This window comes from Brachypodium distachyon, chromosome 1 (genome assembly GCF_000005505.3).
Source record: "Brachypodium distachyon strain Bd21 chromosome 1, Brachypodium_distachyon_v3.0, whole genome shotgun sequence".
NCBI classification, from domain to species: domain Eukaryota; kingdom Viridiplantae; phylum Streptophyta; class Magnoliopsida; order Poales; family Poaceae; genus Brachypodium; species Brachypodium distachyon.
The window spans coordinates 70691038-70705086 of NC_016131.3; the positions used below are offsets into that span (position 1 = coordinate 70691038).

General features: G+C 42.1%; 2 protein-coding genes and 2 long non-coding RNA genes across 4 annotated transcripts; 3 read left to right on the forward strand and 1 right to left on the reverse strand.

Moving 5' to 3' along the window:
• Positions 1 to 268: 268 nt before the first annotated feature.
• LOC100838731 (E3 ubiquitin-protein ligase SPL2) lies at positions 269 to 4381 on the reverse strand. The gene is made up of 7 exons (XM_003558631.4): positions 3947 to 4381; positions 2783 to 2884; positions 2526 to 2705; positions 2309 to 2430; positions 2024 to 2143; positions 1483 to 1781; positions 269 to 1056 (listed from the first exon to the last, which is right to left on the reverse strand). Exons 1-6 carry the CDS (start codon positions 4268 to 4270, stop codon positions 1484 to 1486), a joined length of 1146 nt encoding a protein of 381 aa, XP_003558679.1. The 5' UTR covers positions 4271 to 4381; the 3' UTR covers positions 269 to 1056; position 1483.
• A 3187-nt stretch (positions 4382 to 7568) lies between these two features.
• Positions 7569 to 7986, forward strand: LOC104581857. Its single transcript, XR_002961647.1, has 3 exons — positions 7569 to 7679; positions 7775 to 7816; positions 7896 to 7986. It is a non-coding gene; the product is annotated as an uncharacterized LOC104581857 (long non-coding RNA).
• Positions 7987 to 8390: 404 nt separating this feature from the next.
• LOC104581858 lies at positions 8391 to 8811 on the forward strand. Its single transcript, XR_730061.2, has 4 exons — positions 8391 to 8407; positions 8508 to 8540; positions 8632 to 8685; positions 8774 to 8811. It is a non-coding gene; the product is annotated as an uncharacterized LOC104581858 (long non-coding RNA).
• A 2172-nt stretch (positions 8812 to 10983) lies between these two features.
• Positions 10984 to 13766, forward strand: LOC100832214. The gene is made up of 5 exons (XM_003561952.4): positions 10984 to 12147; positions 12312 to 12566; positions 13172 to 13279; positions 13378 to 13419; positions 13503 to 13766. The coding sequence occupies exons 1-5, from the start codon at positions 11167 to 11169 to the stop codon at positions 13623 to 13625; spliced, it is 1509 nt and encodes a 502-aa protein (XP_003562000.1). The 5' UTR covers positions 10984 to 11166; the 3' UTR covers positions 13626 to 13766.
• Positions 13767 to 14049: the final 283 nt, after the last annotated feature.

The following is a 14049-nucleotide window of genomic DNA, read 5'->3' on the forward strand; positions in this document are numbered from 1 at the left end:
TGAATACTGTCGCGCTCTAGATGCCACTACCTGGTCCGTTGCTTCCGCTCCTCTCCATCCAAGTTAGGGCCCCTTTGATTCATAGGATTTTGAAAACTCATCCGAGTCAGGGCCCCTTTGATTCATAGGATTTTGAAAACTCGGAACAGGAAAAGGATAGGAATGCATGTGTAAAATAGAGGATTCAAAAACACAGGAATTATGTAAACATGGGTGTTTAATTCACAGGAATAGAAAAAACACAAGAATTCTACAAAACACAGTCAAATTAAAGTCAAACCACATGGATTAGTATAATTAGAATGTTATTATACCAATGAACACTCTTGTCTCGTTTAGTGTGCATAGGAATTCAAAAGAGGTATGAGTGGATTGTTAAATTCCTACATTTTTCCTTTGAAACAAAAATCAAAGGATTTTTTCCTCCACTTTTCCTTTAATCAATTCCTTTGAATCAAATGAGTGAATAGTGCCACCAAAGGAAAATTTCCTATCCCTACACTTTTCCTCCACATTTCCTATGAATCAAAGAGGGCCTTAAACGCTTCAGTACAGTAGAATGTTGTGGCATTACTTTCAGCTGAACCACGTCATGCTCCTGCGCGGCCATCACAAACCGGTGCCGATCACAAACAGAGACCATTGCACGTTGCATCCCTCCAGGAAGCTACTTTGCTACGCATGGAGATGCCAATCATCGCATGGGAAGAGGGCTATTTGGGTGAGGAAGAACAACTTTACAGAATTGCATCCATGCAACACCAACATGAACTCAGCTAGGATACACAAAACCCATGCAACTATGTAGAATTCAAGTGCTAACTGGAGGGGTTAACATATCCTATATTCACAGTTTTTTAGGGTAGTTATTACCTAGGCTATGGAGGAAAAATGAAATGCATATTCATGGATTTTTGGGTAGTAACCTAGACTATGAAGGAAGAACGAAATGCATGCAGGAAGGATGGACAGTTGCTCCCCCTCAGATTCTGAGGGGCAGCTGCCAAGAAGACTTGCTCGCCACTTGCTGGTGCTCGGGGCCTATCAGCAATCAACCTGCAATAAGATTAAACAAGTCAAATCTCATTTCACGCTTCCAAGGCTAATTTGATTTTCGTAAACTTATCTAAAATGAAGATAGTATATGCTGCACCTATGTACTGTGGCAATTATAAAGACCAATTTCTGCCAGTTGAGGAAACAGAACTCAGTTCCAAATGATCATATATCTACATGATGTCCAACCATTTAGGTGAAGGCCGATAGATTTCTCCGTCAGATTCAGTTCTCAGGTTGAAAAGAAAATTAGTTCTTTAAAGATTGAAAACCAGAAAAGAACAAAGTGTAGATCATGATGTCCAACCATTTAGGTGATGTCCAACCATTTAGGTGAAGGCCGATACATAACATGCCACATTATAATCAGGAAAACAAAGGGAGATCATGAGTCAACCCAACAGAAGAATAAAGTTTTTCAAGTACCTCAAGAGTCATAAACCCTGAGCATGTATTGGATGTCTTGCCTGCAGACAGGACACAATGGTTCATTCATAAGCTCAACCCTTTTTGCGCAGTTGCAACAGCAGACAAGATGCCCACAAGGAACAAAAGCTGCCTTCCTTCTCTTCCTTAAGCATATCACACATAATTGCCCGTCTCCCATTTCACCAGGAAAGTCGTCGTCACTGCCATTTTCTCCAGTATCATCTTCATCGTCAGCCTGATGAAATCTTTGTTGAGCTTGTCTTGCCTCCCTGTGTTGTTTGACTTTCTCCCAGAACCTGCACCATTACAAAAATCAAATTATCCGCAACAAACAAGACTGCGAATAAAATGGGATAGCTCATATGGAACCATAGCAGGGTAACGTTAAGTATCCAGTTGTAATTATCGCATTAACAATCAAGCATCAGTAAATCAAACCTTCAGCGATGGTGAAAAATGCTACATTTGATACAAAGACAAGAAAAAAAATCAGCCAAACATTTCAGACCTCCGGTTTTCCACAAGTTATAAAAGGTACCTGTAAATGGCATGGCCCAGTAACCCAACTGACATAGTTCCAAGAGCAAAAGTAACCCAGAAGAGTGTTCTGGCACGTGAATCCAGCTCAGCTTCTATCTCACCCTTGGTCAGATCAGACCTGATTCAAGGCAAAGCGTTAGGAAAGCTGCAGAACACCATAATGTGCATGTTATCCTTATTCAAGAGGTATATTGTAGCCATATAAACTATGGATGTTCTAGGATCCTGATGGCTACCAACAGTATAAAAATAATGCGAAAACATATGGTCAAATCATACTTACAAGAAAAATGGAATCTCTGGGCAGGAGGTGATCTCAACATTTTGATTATTTACTCGACACAATCCTATTGCTGTAATCTCCTTTCCAATAGGTAGTATTTTTTCCTCATCCAGTAATGCAATCTATACAACAAATAAACAAATGGCTATAGAAAGAAGTCCCCAACGTGAGCATTGCCTAGAAAATTATGTTTCAGTGTAGAAACCAAAGAACTTACCGGATAGCCATTGCCAACTATAGTCTGAAATAATGTATAAGAATTTTGCTCAACTGGGATAAGTTTATGATACACAGTTGTAAGAGGTAGTGATTGCTGAACTGCTCCATCTAATTTCACATGGATCATTTCTGTTGATTTGTCAGAGGCAGAAGCAGGATCAACAAGAGCAAACGGAACCTTTCAAAAGGAAATTATAGTGAGATTTTAGGTAAAATCAGTATGAAAGCGTTAAGTGTACCAAGTAGATAGCATACCCATCTAAATGATGTTATAGTTTGCTCTTTCAATGATTTAAAAAAGAGAGCATGCAGGTCAAAGGTCCATCCAAAGATGCCTCTCCATTCGCCGAACAAGCACTACATGAATACAAAATCACATAACACCAGTTAGACATCTCTACAAGGAGATCATAATAGGTATTCCCTCCGATCCATATTAATTGTCTCAAATTTGCCCAAATATGGATGTATCTGTGCCTACAAAGTGTCTAGCTAAAAGTAACATTTCGACAATTAATATGGATCAGAGGGAGTACATCACAGTCTGTTCCAGTAGCCGAACAAGCACTACATGAGTATAGAATCACATAACACCAGTTAGACATCTCTACAAGGAGATCATAATAGGTACATCACAGTCTGTTAAAAGAGCAATGCAAATCCGTAGGCAAAGTTTGGGGGCTAAGAAGTGTTACTCTACTTTTCATTCATAGCGATGAACCACGATAACAAAAAAGGGGATACTAGCAAATTAAAATGTTGAATCCACAGGGGTCCTAAAAGGCTAAAACAGTCAATATCCAGACCCCTTATGATGAATAGCAATTAAAATGTCTCCAGAGAAAACTTCAAACAATAGTCTAAGTTGCTCAGATATTCTAGAAATTGCATCAAAATCAAAAACTGGGGAGAGAACACTTCATTTCAAGACAATGTTTATATAAAGCCTAGAAGAAATTCAGCAAAGGGACCCTATTGGATGCCACTCCAATAGCAATGAAACACTACACACTACTCTACATAAAGGAATCGTGTTCTTTAGTCCAAATATGAAGGCACTCCAAACTATCCAATCCTCTACAGAATGAAACTACAGATGTTGATACAATTTCCTTCCTACTCTAGAAACTGTAACCAAAAGTAATCATACTTAATAGCCTAATATGATATTTGTAAGTGCAGAAATTCTGTAAGACTTCAGCAATAACTTTATTTTATATACATCTATGTAATTAGAATAGAAGCACTTGAAACTAAACTCAAGTTTCGCAGAAGCCAACTCTGCCAACATCTTCTGCCTAATCGGAACCTCTAAAACATTTACATATGATTCCGAGGGTTTAAGATTAAAAGCTAAGCAACCATAGCATGAAACTCTGGGGCTTAGCGAGAGATGTAAGGGGTGAATCTACGACTGACCGTCTGGGTGTGCTTGGCGACGACGCAGTGCTCGCGTGAGCCCGGAGGGATGAGGAATTTGCCCCAGGGCGGGGAGCGGACGAGGCCCCGCACCACAGCGAGGCGCGATTCGCCCTCGCCGAGCCCCGCGAGGAGGGAGTAGCGGAGGTCGGGGATCGCGACCTCCGGCGCCTCGGCGATGCGCCGGAGCGCCCCGGAAGCGGCGAGGTACTTGGCCAAGGACACGACGGCGAGCGCGGCCGTGCCGAGGCCGAGCACCGCTCCGTCCAGCGCCGCGGCGACGCGTGCGAGCGCCTCCACCGTCTCGCGGTCTCGCGCGGACATGGCTCTGCAGTCTGCTGTTCGCCGTCGGCGCGATGCGGTCGCCGACCTTGCCGCCTTGGTCTCTGCTTGCGGGGTCGGTTTGGGGTTGGGTTCGAACGAACCGGAGCGGAGATAGCTATTCGTGCAGGTATGGAGCTTATCCGACCGACCGGAAATCCCATAATAAACCCTTCGGATTTGGAGGCAGATCGTTTTGCCTCCGAACTCCGAAGGGCTCGTTTGTTTTCGTGATATTTTTCTTGATTGAGGGGATTGAGAGAGATTAAAGAAAAAATGAGTAACAATACTTGTCAATTTCTGTCAATCCTTTTGGTTTTGTATGGTTTGGGTGTAAACAAATGGGGTCGAAAGTAAGTTTCGTAAACAGTTCTTCTTGCACACTCTGTTTTCTTTTTCTTTTTCCGAGTTTCTAAAAGGCATCAAATAATTTATGTATACAAGTAACGCTTGGGTAGTGTATATCTAATGTCTTCTTGTCTTTGTATATATACGACGCCCGGGAAAACTTTCGATGACTAACAAGGAAATGTACCCGCGGTGCACGGTGCCCACGAAGACAACAAAAACTACAATTTTGTCTCAAGGCAATGCAAAAGAAGAGTACAAGACAGGGGATCCTACAAAAACCACGTGACCCAAGTCACATCGAGTCGATTTTTATCGCACAAGCCTCAAACCGAATCATCTTGATAGACAAACCCTAACTTTCGAGAAGATCAACAAGGAAAATTCACCACGCTTTTCATCTAGCCATTGTTCATACCTCCTTATAAACTATTCTTGATCAAGATTAATAAAGAAAAGAAAGATGTATGGCTATTTACCCATCTCTTGGGTCTAAACCTAGGTAAAATCGATGCGAGTAAATTGACACAAACATACATTTACAATTGTCGATAGTTGGCACCAACCATGGGAAGAAGCACTGAATATTCATCATCAACATCCCATAAACTCTGACTCCACAAGTCATGTGTGGTTCCATCAACAATGGGCTCTACAACGACTACATCTTCGATTACGAGAACCTAGTAACATCAAATGAGGTGAACTACGACAAGTAAAACACCGAGCGAGAATCCAAGGAGGAGACACTTTCCCTCTAGGAGATGCTCAGGTCCGTTGGCATCAACGTCAGAGCAACCCGATAACCTTGGTGTAGTTATCATTCTAAAATTTCCTCTAGAAATTCAGATTTTCATTATGTTGCTCTGAAGCTTGTTGTTACTGAGATATACAGTAGAACACTACAACAAAAGTGTAGCAACATTTGCAACAATACTAAGTAAAGTGCAACAACAAAATGAAAATCTGAATTTCTAGAGGAAAATGCACGCGTTACTCACACACGGGGTCGTTGGCTTCCTTTGTTCATCACAGCCAAAATAGCATTTGCTGAAAGTGCCGACTCTGTAAGCGTTAAGCGATGCCCATCCGATTACAAATCTAAACAAACCCGGCCGCGCCAACCGGTCCACATCTCCATATCTTTTCTTCATCGACCACGATGGCGGCGACACATGGTTGATTTGGTTAGGGTTTCCAAGGATGGCACCGTCGACACATGGTGCAAAGGTGGCGGCGGGGACGGGCTCGAGTGAGGAGATGCCGCCCAGGAAGGCTCCCACGGTGGTCAGGAGAGGAGCGGTGCCGCCGTCGCATCGCGGGAAGGGGGCGGCGCGCTCGGGATCGACTGGGGAGATTCTACAGAAGAAGGCTGCTACTGCCTCGAGCGGAGGGGTGCTGCCAGTGACGGGCTCGATGCCGCCGATGAAGACTACGGCGGCCTCGAGCGGAGGATCGCAACCGCGGACGCATGCCCGAAAGGCCAAGACGGGCCTTTGCACAGAGAAGATGCCTTGGAATAGCAGCACCAAGGTGAATCCGACTATTGGTGCCAAAGACTCTGAACAATCTGCCGCCAAGCACCGTACAATCAAGGGGAAAGCACACACAGTGTTGAGTGAAGAGAGACAGCACGAGATCGCTGCAAATAAGGCTTTACATGCCAGAGAAGAAGAAGAAGGCAGGCTTTTCATCCAAGAGCTGAATGAGTTGCGCCAGGGAGAGTATGTCAGCTTTGAGGAATTCGTTTCTTACGCTGAAAAGTTGGCTCCCTCCCCTCCTTGGATTAATCTTAATGTTAAACTGAAAGATGAGGAGCTGATCCATCGACTACACTGTCTACATGGACTATATCGCTTCAGATATTACAAATACAAGGTTCAATAGACATTTTATAAATATCATTAGCTACCTATCGTCACATGTCATGTATTGTATTGTGCGCATTTACTTGTTCTATGCGACATGTGCTTGATAGTTTAACCTCCTGTTTGCATTAAGTTTGATCTTATGGGTCATCTAATTGTCTACAGTTGTCACAACGAGTGTCCAAGAAAGAGCTGCGTGCTGATAAATTGATAGAGGATAGCCCTGGGGAAGAGGAAAAGGAAGATGGCAGTACATTGAAAGAGGATAACCCTGAGGAAGAGGAAGATGACACTAAATCGGAAGACGAATTCCTTCAGGACATTACTGAGGCGGATTGTACTCCGGAGTTTATTCAGAAGCAAGGATATTTCAACCGCTTCGAGTAAGACGGCACAGTGGATTGGTTTTTCCACCCTGATTACATCTACTGTGCTTCCCTGGATTACTACCAACGCCTTGTCCTTCGGAATTATGTGAGTTGTGTACTGATGCATGAATAGTCCTTAAATTTATACTTGAGGTCATTTGTATTAAAACAACTGTCTGGCCGTGACGAACTTACAATAACATCGCAGTCTCCAAATTGATAATTTGATGAGTGACAATTGATTTGAAATCAGATGATATTTGCTAAATAATCTCTAGGTGATCTTGTTTTTTAAAAAAAAGGAGAAAAGAAAAGTATCAATCACAATGAGATCTGAGTTCATGCTACCTTTAGTGACCTTAAGTAACCTTTGCCTTAAACAAAGTGTTCATAATGTTCTCATTAGTTTATCAGCCTGAAAACTGGCCATACCAACTAATTCAAATATAGTGCAAACCAAATAAATGTTCTTTCACCTTACTGCGCACGCTCGCCAGGTTTTTTTTTATGAACAGTTTAAATGTTTAATCGTTTTGTCTAAGTAACTGCTCAGCCTCTTTACCTGCCTATAAGTATACTTTTTTTTGTAAGTAACTGAATTGTTTATCTGATAACTGCTAGTTGCTTCTTTAGTTCTTCAACAAATCTTTTTTAGAGTAAAGTTATTTTTTTTGTGGTTCTATTTTTTACAGCTATGGATTCCCTGTATCCTTTATGTAGGGTGGTTGGGAGTACGCCAGCTGGGAAGACTACCACAAATACTGTCAGACTTATGAGATGGAGCTAGAGTATCTCAAGTACTATGAGAAATTATCAAAGGACCTTAACGTATGAATCCCAGATCATGCTATGGAAATCTCTGTTTTCTTTGTCCAATACTTGAATTTTTTTTGGACTAACAACCTTTTTTTCTCTGGCAACAGTGGATGAAAAATTATCTACACATTGAGTATACATCTCCCAAGGTAATACGGCCATACATTTTTATTTGGAATGGCACTGTTATCTATACATGTTATAGCACCTTTTTAACTCGTTGTACAGTGGAAAATAATAACTTGCCGAGGAGATTACCAAGCACGTAAGATCGCTGCTACTGAGTTCACTGGGATTAGTTCAGAGTTCGCTCAAATTGGCTACTATGTAGGATCCTTCACATACATATTTTTTAATGTAGCTCACAATGTCTACTATGTAGTATCTAACAGTCTCGTTCTTTCTATTCAGGAGTTTCTAGATAACATTTTGCACTTTGTATAGCGAGTTAGATGATCTGTATTTTGAGCTCTGGCAACGGGTCTGTCTGTTAATGGTTAGTACTCAGAACTGTGCGCCAGTCTTCCGCACAACTAATCAGCTATTTGATGGCTGCTTCCTTCTTTGTGCAAACACTTTACATGCTTACACCATTGCATTATTTTCCCTTGAATAATGTTCAGATGAGTTTCGAAGATGCTTTGAAGGAGGTTTATAATCTGAACAAGTTTCCATTACATCAACCCTTAATTAAACGTGCATTGGAGTTTGATATAACCTTGAAGTTTCTGGAACAGAAGGTGGGCTGTTTTACTCATAATAAATAATTTGCAGTTTTAACTTAATATTCATCTATGTATATACATATATGCTTATCTCTTTTCATCTTCCTTCCTTCAGTTCAATGAATTCATGGATAACATTACCTCAGATGTAAGTACCGTCTTCTGTATGTCACACGCGATGCAAGTGAAATCTGCTGGAATGTGTTCTTATATTTGATGTCTGGTCTGGCTGCCTTTAGGATAAGAAGGATAAAGCTCCTCAGAAGTGGATTGCGGAGGCAGTTAAAAAACAGGTACCGTAATTTATGGAATTACATCTGTATCATTGTATGCATGCTTGTTGAAAGATAATTTACCAAGTGAAGTTCATTTCTTTTTCAGTTTGATATGTCAAAGACTTATGAGCAGTATATCAGAAAGAAGATGGGCATTGCCGCCGCTATTGTAATCCCAGGGTATTTTCTTAATTTTCCTGATAAAAATTGCGTGAATTCACGCCTTCCAATTTGTGGATTCCCAAATTAGAGCTAAACAGTGTATATTTTACTTTCGCGGGATTGAAGCAATATAATGGGGTATTCAGAAGAATTGAGATAGTGGTCAAACAAGCGTTTATCAACTCTGAAATTGGAGTATCCTAGTGCGCTGCCCACGTGTGATTTTACATCCAGAACATATACCACTTCCTCTGTTCAACGTGCATTGGAGTATTACACGTAATTTATGCATGTTGGAAGAAATATAGTAGTAGTGAACATATTGTAATTATGGACAGAAGTTTCCTAGGTATTCTACCGTTTTTTGCAATTGGTAAACGTATCATTTCTATTTCTTTGCGAAGAAAGCTAACCTTTGATGCTAAGTACTCCTTCCGTTCTTTAAAGAATGACATATTAGTTTTCAGTAAGACAAAGCTTTGACCACAAATTATTATGTTAAAGTGTGGTTTATATGACATGAAACCACAAGTATGATGGAATTCTTTTGATAACGAATCTAACGATACTAATTTTATGTCATATAAACCACATCTTAGCATAGTAATTTGTGGTCAAAGACTTGTCTTAATAAAAGCTAATATGTCACTGTTTAAGGAAAATTAGGACGTTATTTTTTATAAATGGGATGTGATATTGTAAAAACTGATGCCATTGCTATGCATCCCATAGGAGAAATAGAACACTCAGCCGGGCACGGAGGCGGCCTGGCAGTGGGACCAGAGTTGTGGAGCACCCAATAGACAGAAACGGCACGGCATTATTTTTTCATCCGACTGCAAATCTAAACAAAGTCCGTTTTATAAACAAGTTACATGCCCCCGCATTAAGCCAAATAGAAAAAGAAAATAAAACTGCATATACACCGTACAGGAGTTTCATCTGCTCAAGAGAATGTAAGATTTTGCTAAGATCAAATTTAGTCGTTGGGTTGAGACGACACCAATAAGATTTTGCTAATTGTACTCCCATACGGCGAGTAACTTTTTCACCTATACTCCTATACGGTAAGATTTTGCTATACGGTGAGAACAAGTGTAGTCGTTGGGTTCAGATGACACCAATAAGATTTTGCTAATGGGTCTGTTTGCTGTGCAATCACTAAACTAATGCGATCATGCAATCAAATTAACGATAGCCCTCCGATCTGCTTCCTATGGTTAGATTCACATGCGGAGCTCCTACTTCACTTAATCTGATCTTTGCGAAAAGAACCTCGCACATGCAGTCCTTTTTCTGAAAAACCCCTGCTGGCGAGACCCCAAACAGGTCGTTTCTTCTCTATATTGACTTCTAGGTCGCCTGACCGTGTCTTGCCGCCGCCGGCCGGCCGCCCGACACCAAATTCGTCCGTGCGCCCACTACTCAGAAACGATTCGCTTCCCCCAACGATTTGATCCTTTCTATGGAGAAGAGCTGAACGTCACACGGACCTGCAGTCCTTTCTGTCTCTGTGTCTGCATCCCTCTCCAGAGAAGAACTCAATTAGCAATCTATGGTGCGGTTTTCTCAGGTAACACCACAAAGATCAATGCATGCATAGTGGTTTCAAATCCATAAGGGCGATGTTTTACATACTTTATCCACCAGGTTCCATGAGATTTGATTCACCATGGCCTATGAGCATGACGTTCAGCTCTTCTGATCAAACGTTGGGGGGCCTGCCGTGCGCAGGATAGGAGGATCGTTTCCAGCGGCGCACAGACGAATCTGGTGTCGGGTGGCCGGCCCGGCGGCGACGAGACGTGGTCAAGCGACCTAATACAGAGAAGAAACGACCTGTTTGGGAAAGAAGATCGGGGAGATCAACAGGGGATTTTCAAAAAAAAGAAAGGACATGTACGAGGGTTTTTTTCCGCAAATACTGGATTAATTAAAGGTGGGAACTCCGCAGGTGAATCTAACCACGAGAAGCAGATCGGAGGGCTCTCTGAATTTGATTGCACGATTACATTAGTTTGGCGATTGCATGGCAAACGGACCTTTGCTAATCAAATTAACGATATCCGTCCGAACTGCTTCCTGCGGTTAGATTCACGTGCGGAGCTCCCACTTCACTCTGATCTCTGCGAAAAGAACCTCGCACATGCAGTCCTTTTTTCTGAAAACCCCCTTCTGGCTAGACCCAAACAGGTCGTTTCTTCTCTGTATCGACTTCTATGTCGCCTGACCGCGTCTTGCCGCCGCCGGCCGGCCGCCCGACACCAAATTCGTCCGTGAAAGGTTTGGGGAAACGGGGCGGCGGGCACGGGCTCGGGCTCGGGCTCGACTGAGGAGATGCTACAGAAGAAGGCCCCAACGGTGGTGAGGAGCGGAGGGGTGCCGTCGTCGCATCGCGGAAAGGGGGCGGCGCGGTCGTACTCGAATGGGGAGATTCTGCCGAAGAAGGCTAGCGGAGGGGTATCAGTGCCAGCAACGGATCCTGGCAAGGTGCCGGTGGATACGGGTTCGATCGGAGAGATGCCGCCGATGAAGACCATGACCTCGAGCGGAGGGTCGCCATCGCAGACGCGCGTCGGAAAGGCTAAGACGGGCCTGCGCAGAGAGAAGGTGGAGCTGGAGCCAGGGGTTCCTTCTCGAATCGGACCTTGTGCGCCAGGCATCAAGGGGGTCGGCACAAGCACAGCACTACCGGATGCCGGGGAGCATAAGCCCACCAAGATTAAAAGGGCGGATATGGCCTTGAACGGTGGGACGATGCTGCTGAAGCCCAGCACAAAGGCGAAGTCTGTAGGCTCGGGTGGACAGACGGTGCACAAGTGCCGTGCAATGGAGACCGGTTCCCTTGCTTCCATGGATAATCACAATGCCAGGACTACTGCTGCTAAAAATTGTGAAGAATCTGTTGCCAATTACCGGACAATGAAGGGGAAAACAAGCAGAGCCTCGATTGGAAAGATGTCGCAGAAGCTCTGCTCAAAAGACAAGGCTGATACAGGCTTGAACGGTGTGATGCTGCTGCAGAACCAGAGCTCAAAGGTGGAGGCTGATGTGGGCTTGAGTGGAGAGATGCTGCATGAGAACCCTGCAACTAAGGAGGCTTTAGACGTCCAAGAACAAGCAAGGCTTTTGATCCAAGAGCTTGATGAGTTGCACATGGGAGAGTCTATCAGCTTTAAGGAGTTCAATTCTTACATTGGACAGCTGGCTCCCAACCCTCCTTGGATTGATCGTAATGTTAAACTGGAAGATGAGGAGCTGCACCATCAACAAGACTGTCTACATGGACTATATCGCTTCAGATATTACAAATACAAGGTTCAATTAATAGACATTTCCATTTATACTATTAGCTACCTATCGTCCTATGTCATGCATTCTGTTGTGTGCATTCACTTGTTCTATGTGACATGTCTTGATTTTTTAACCTCTTGTTTGCATTTAATTTGATCTTATATGATGTTTCATCTCATTGTCTACAGTTGTCACAACAAGTGTCCAAGAAAGAACTGCATGGTGATAAATTGAAAGAAGATTACCCTGAGGAAGATGGCAGTACATGGAAAGAGGAATTTCTTCAGGACAGTTGTGAGGAGGGTTGTTCTCTGGAGTTTCTTGAGAAGTATGGATTTTTCGAGCGCTTCGAGAAAGACGGCACATTGGATTGGTTTTTCCACCCTGATTACATCTACTGTGCTTCCCTGGATGACTACCAACGCCTAGTCCTTCTGAATTATGTGAGTTCTGTACTGATGCATGAATAGTCCTTAAATTTGTATTTGAGGTTAGTTATATTCGCACAACTGTCTGGCCGTTACAAACTTACAATAATATTGCAGTCTCCAAATCGATAATTTGATGAGTGACAATCTATTTGAAATCAGATCTATATGTGCTAAATAATCTCTAGATGTTCTTGTTTTGAAATGTTTTTAGAAAACTATTGCCAATTACAATGAGATGTGAGTTCATGCTACCTTTAGGGAGCTGAAATAACCTTTGCCTTAAACACAGTGTTCATAATGCTCTCATCAATTTATCAGCCTAGAAACTGGCCATACTAACTAATTCAAATATAGTGCCAAGCAAAGAAATGTTATTTCGCCTTGTTGCTCACGCTCACTACCTTTGTTTTTGTGAACAGTTTAATTGTTTTGTCTAAGTAAATGGTCAGACTCTTTGACTCCCTCTAAATATACTTTTTTTTCAGTAACTGGATTGTTTTTCTGATAACTACTAGCTGCTTCTTTAGTTCTTCATCAATTGTTTTTTAAAGTAAAGTTATTCTTTTTGTGGTGATAGTTTTTAAAAACCATGGGTTCTCTCTGTATCGTTTATGTAGGGTGGTTATGAGTACGCCAGCTGGGCAGACTACCACAAATACTTGCAGACTTATAAGATGGAGCTAGAGTATCTCAAGTACTATGAGAAATTATCAAAGGACCTTAAGGTATGAATCACAGATCATGCTAAGGAAATATCTATTTTCTTTGTCCAATACTTGGATTTCTTTTGGACTACCAACCCTTTTTTTTTCTCTGGAAACAGTGGATAGAAAATTATCGACATACCGAGCAATCATCTCACAAGGTAAAAACAACCATACATTTTTTTTGGAATTGCACTGTTTTCTTTATTTGTTATTGCGCCCTCTTAACTTTGTTGTTGTACAGTGGGGAATAATATGTAGCAGAGGAGCTTACCAAGCAATTAAGATTGCTGCTACTGACTTTACTGAGATTAGCGCAACTTTCGCTTACATTGGCTACCATGTAGGATCCCTCACATACATTTGATTTGATGTAGCTTACAGTGTCTAATATGTAGTATCTAACAGTTGCATTCTTTCTATCCCGTGTGTATAAACCCTTCCAGACCGGCAGATTTGCCTACCAAATCGAAGTATAGTACGAACACCGATACGATCACCGTGCTCAGGAAAACTTGTTCTTAATGAAAATTAAGGGCATACTACGTTTACAGATAAGCGATTAAGGGCATACTACGTTTACAGGTTGATTCTTAATGAAAATTAATGAAAAGGAAGTGCTCCTGCCTGCTCCTAAAAAATACTACGTTTACAGGACTTTATAAAATTATAGAAAAAAATTAGTTTAATTTGGACATAACTCTTAACTCAGTAGGGAAACAACATTAAGATCCTGCATCTGAATGATAAATTCAATCATAGAATTTCCTCACTGATTGAAGAAGAGAATG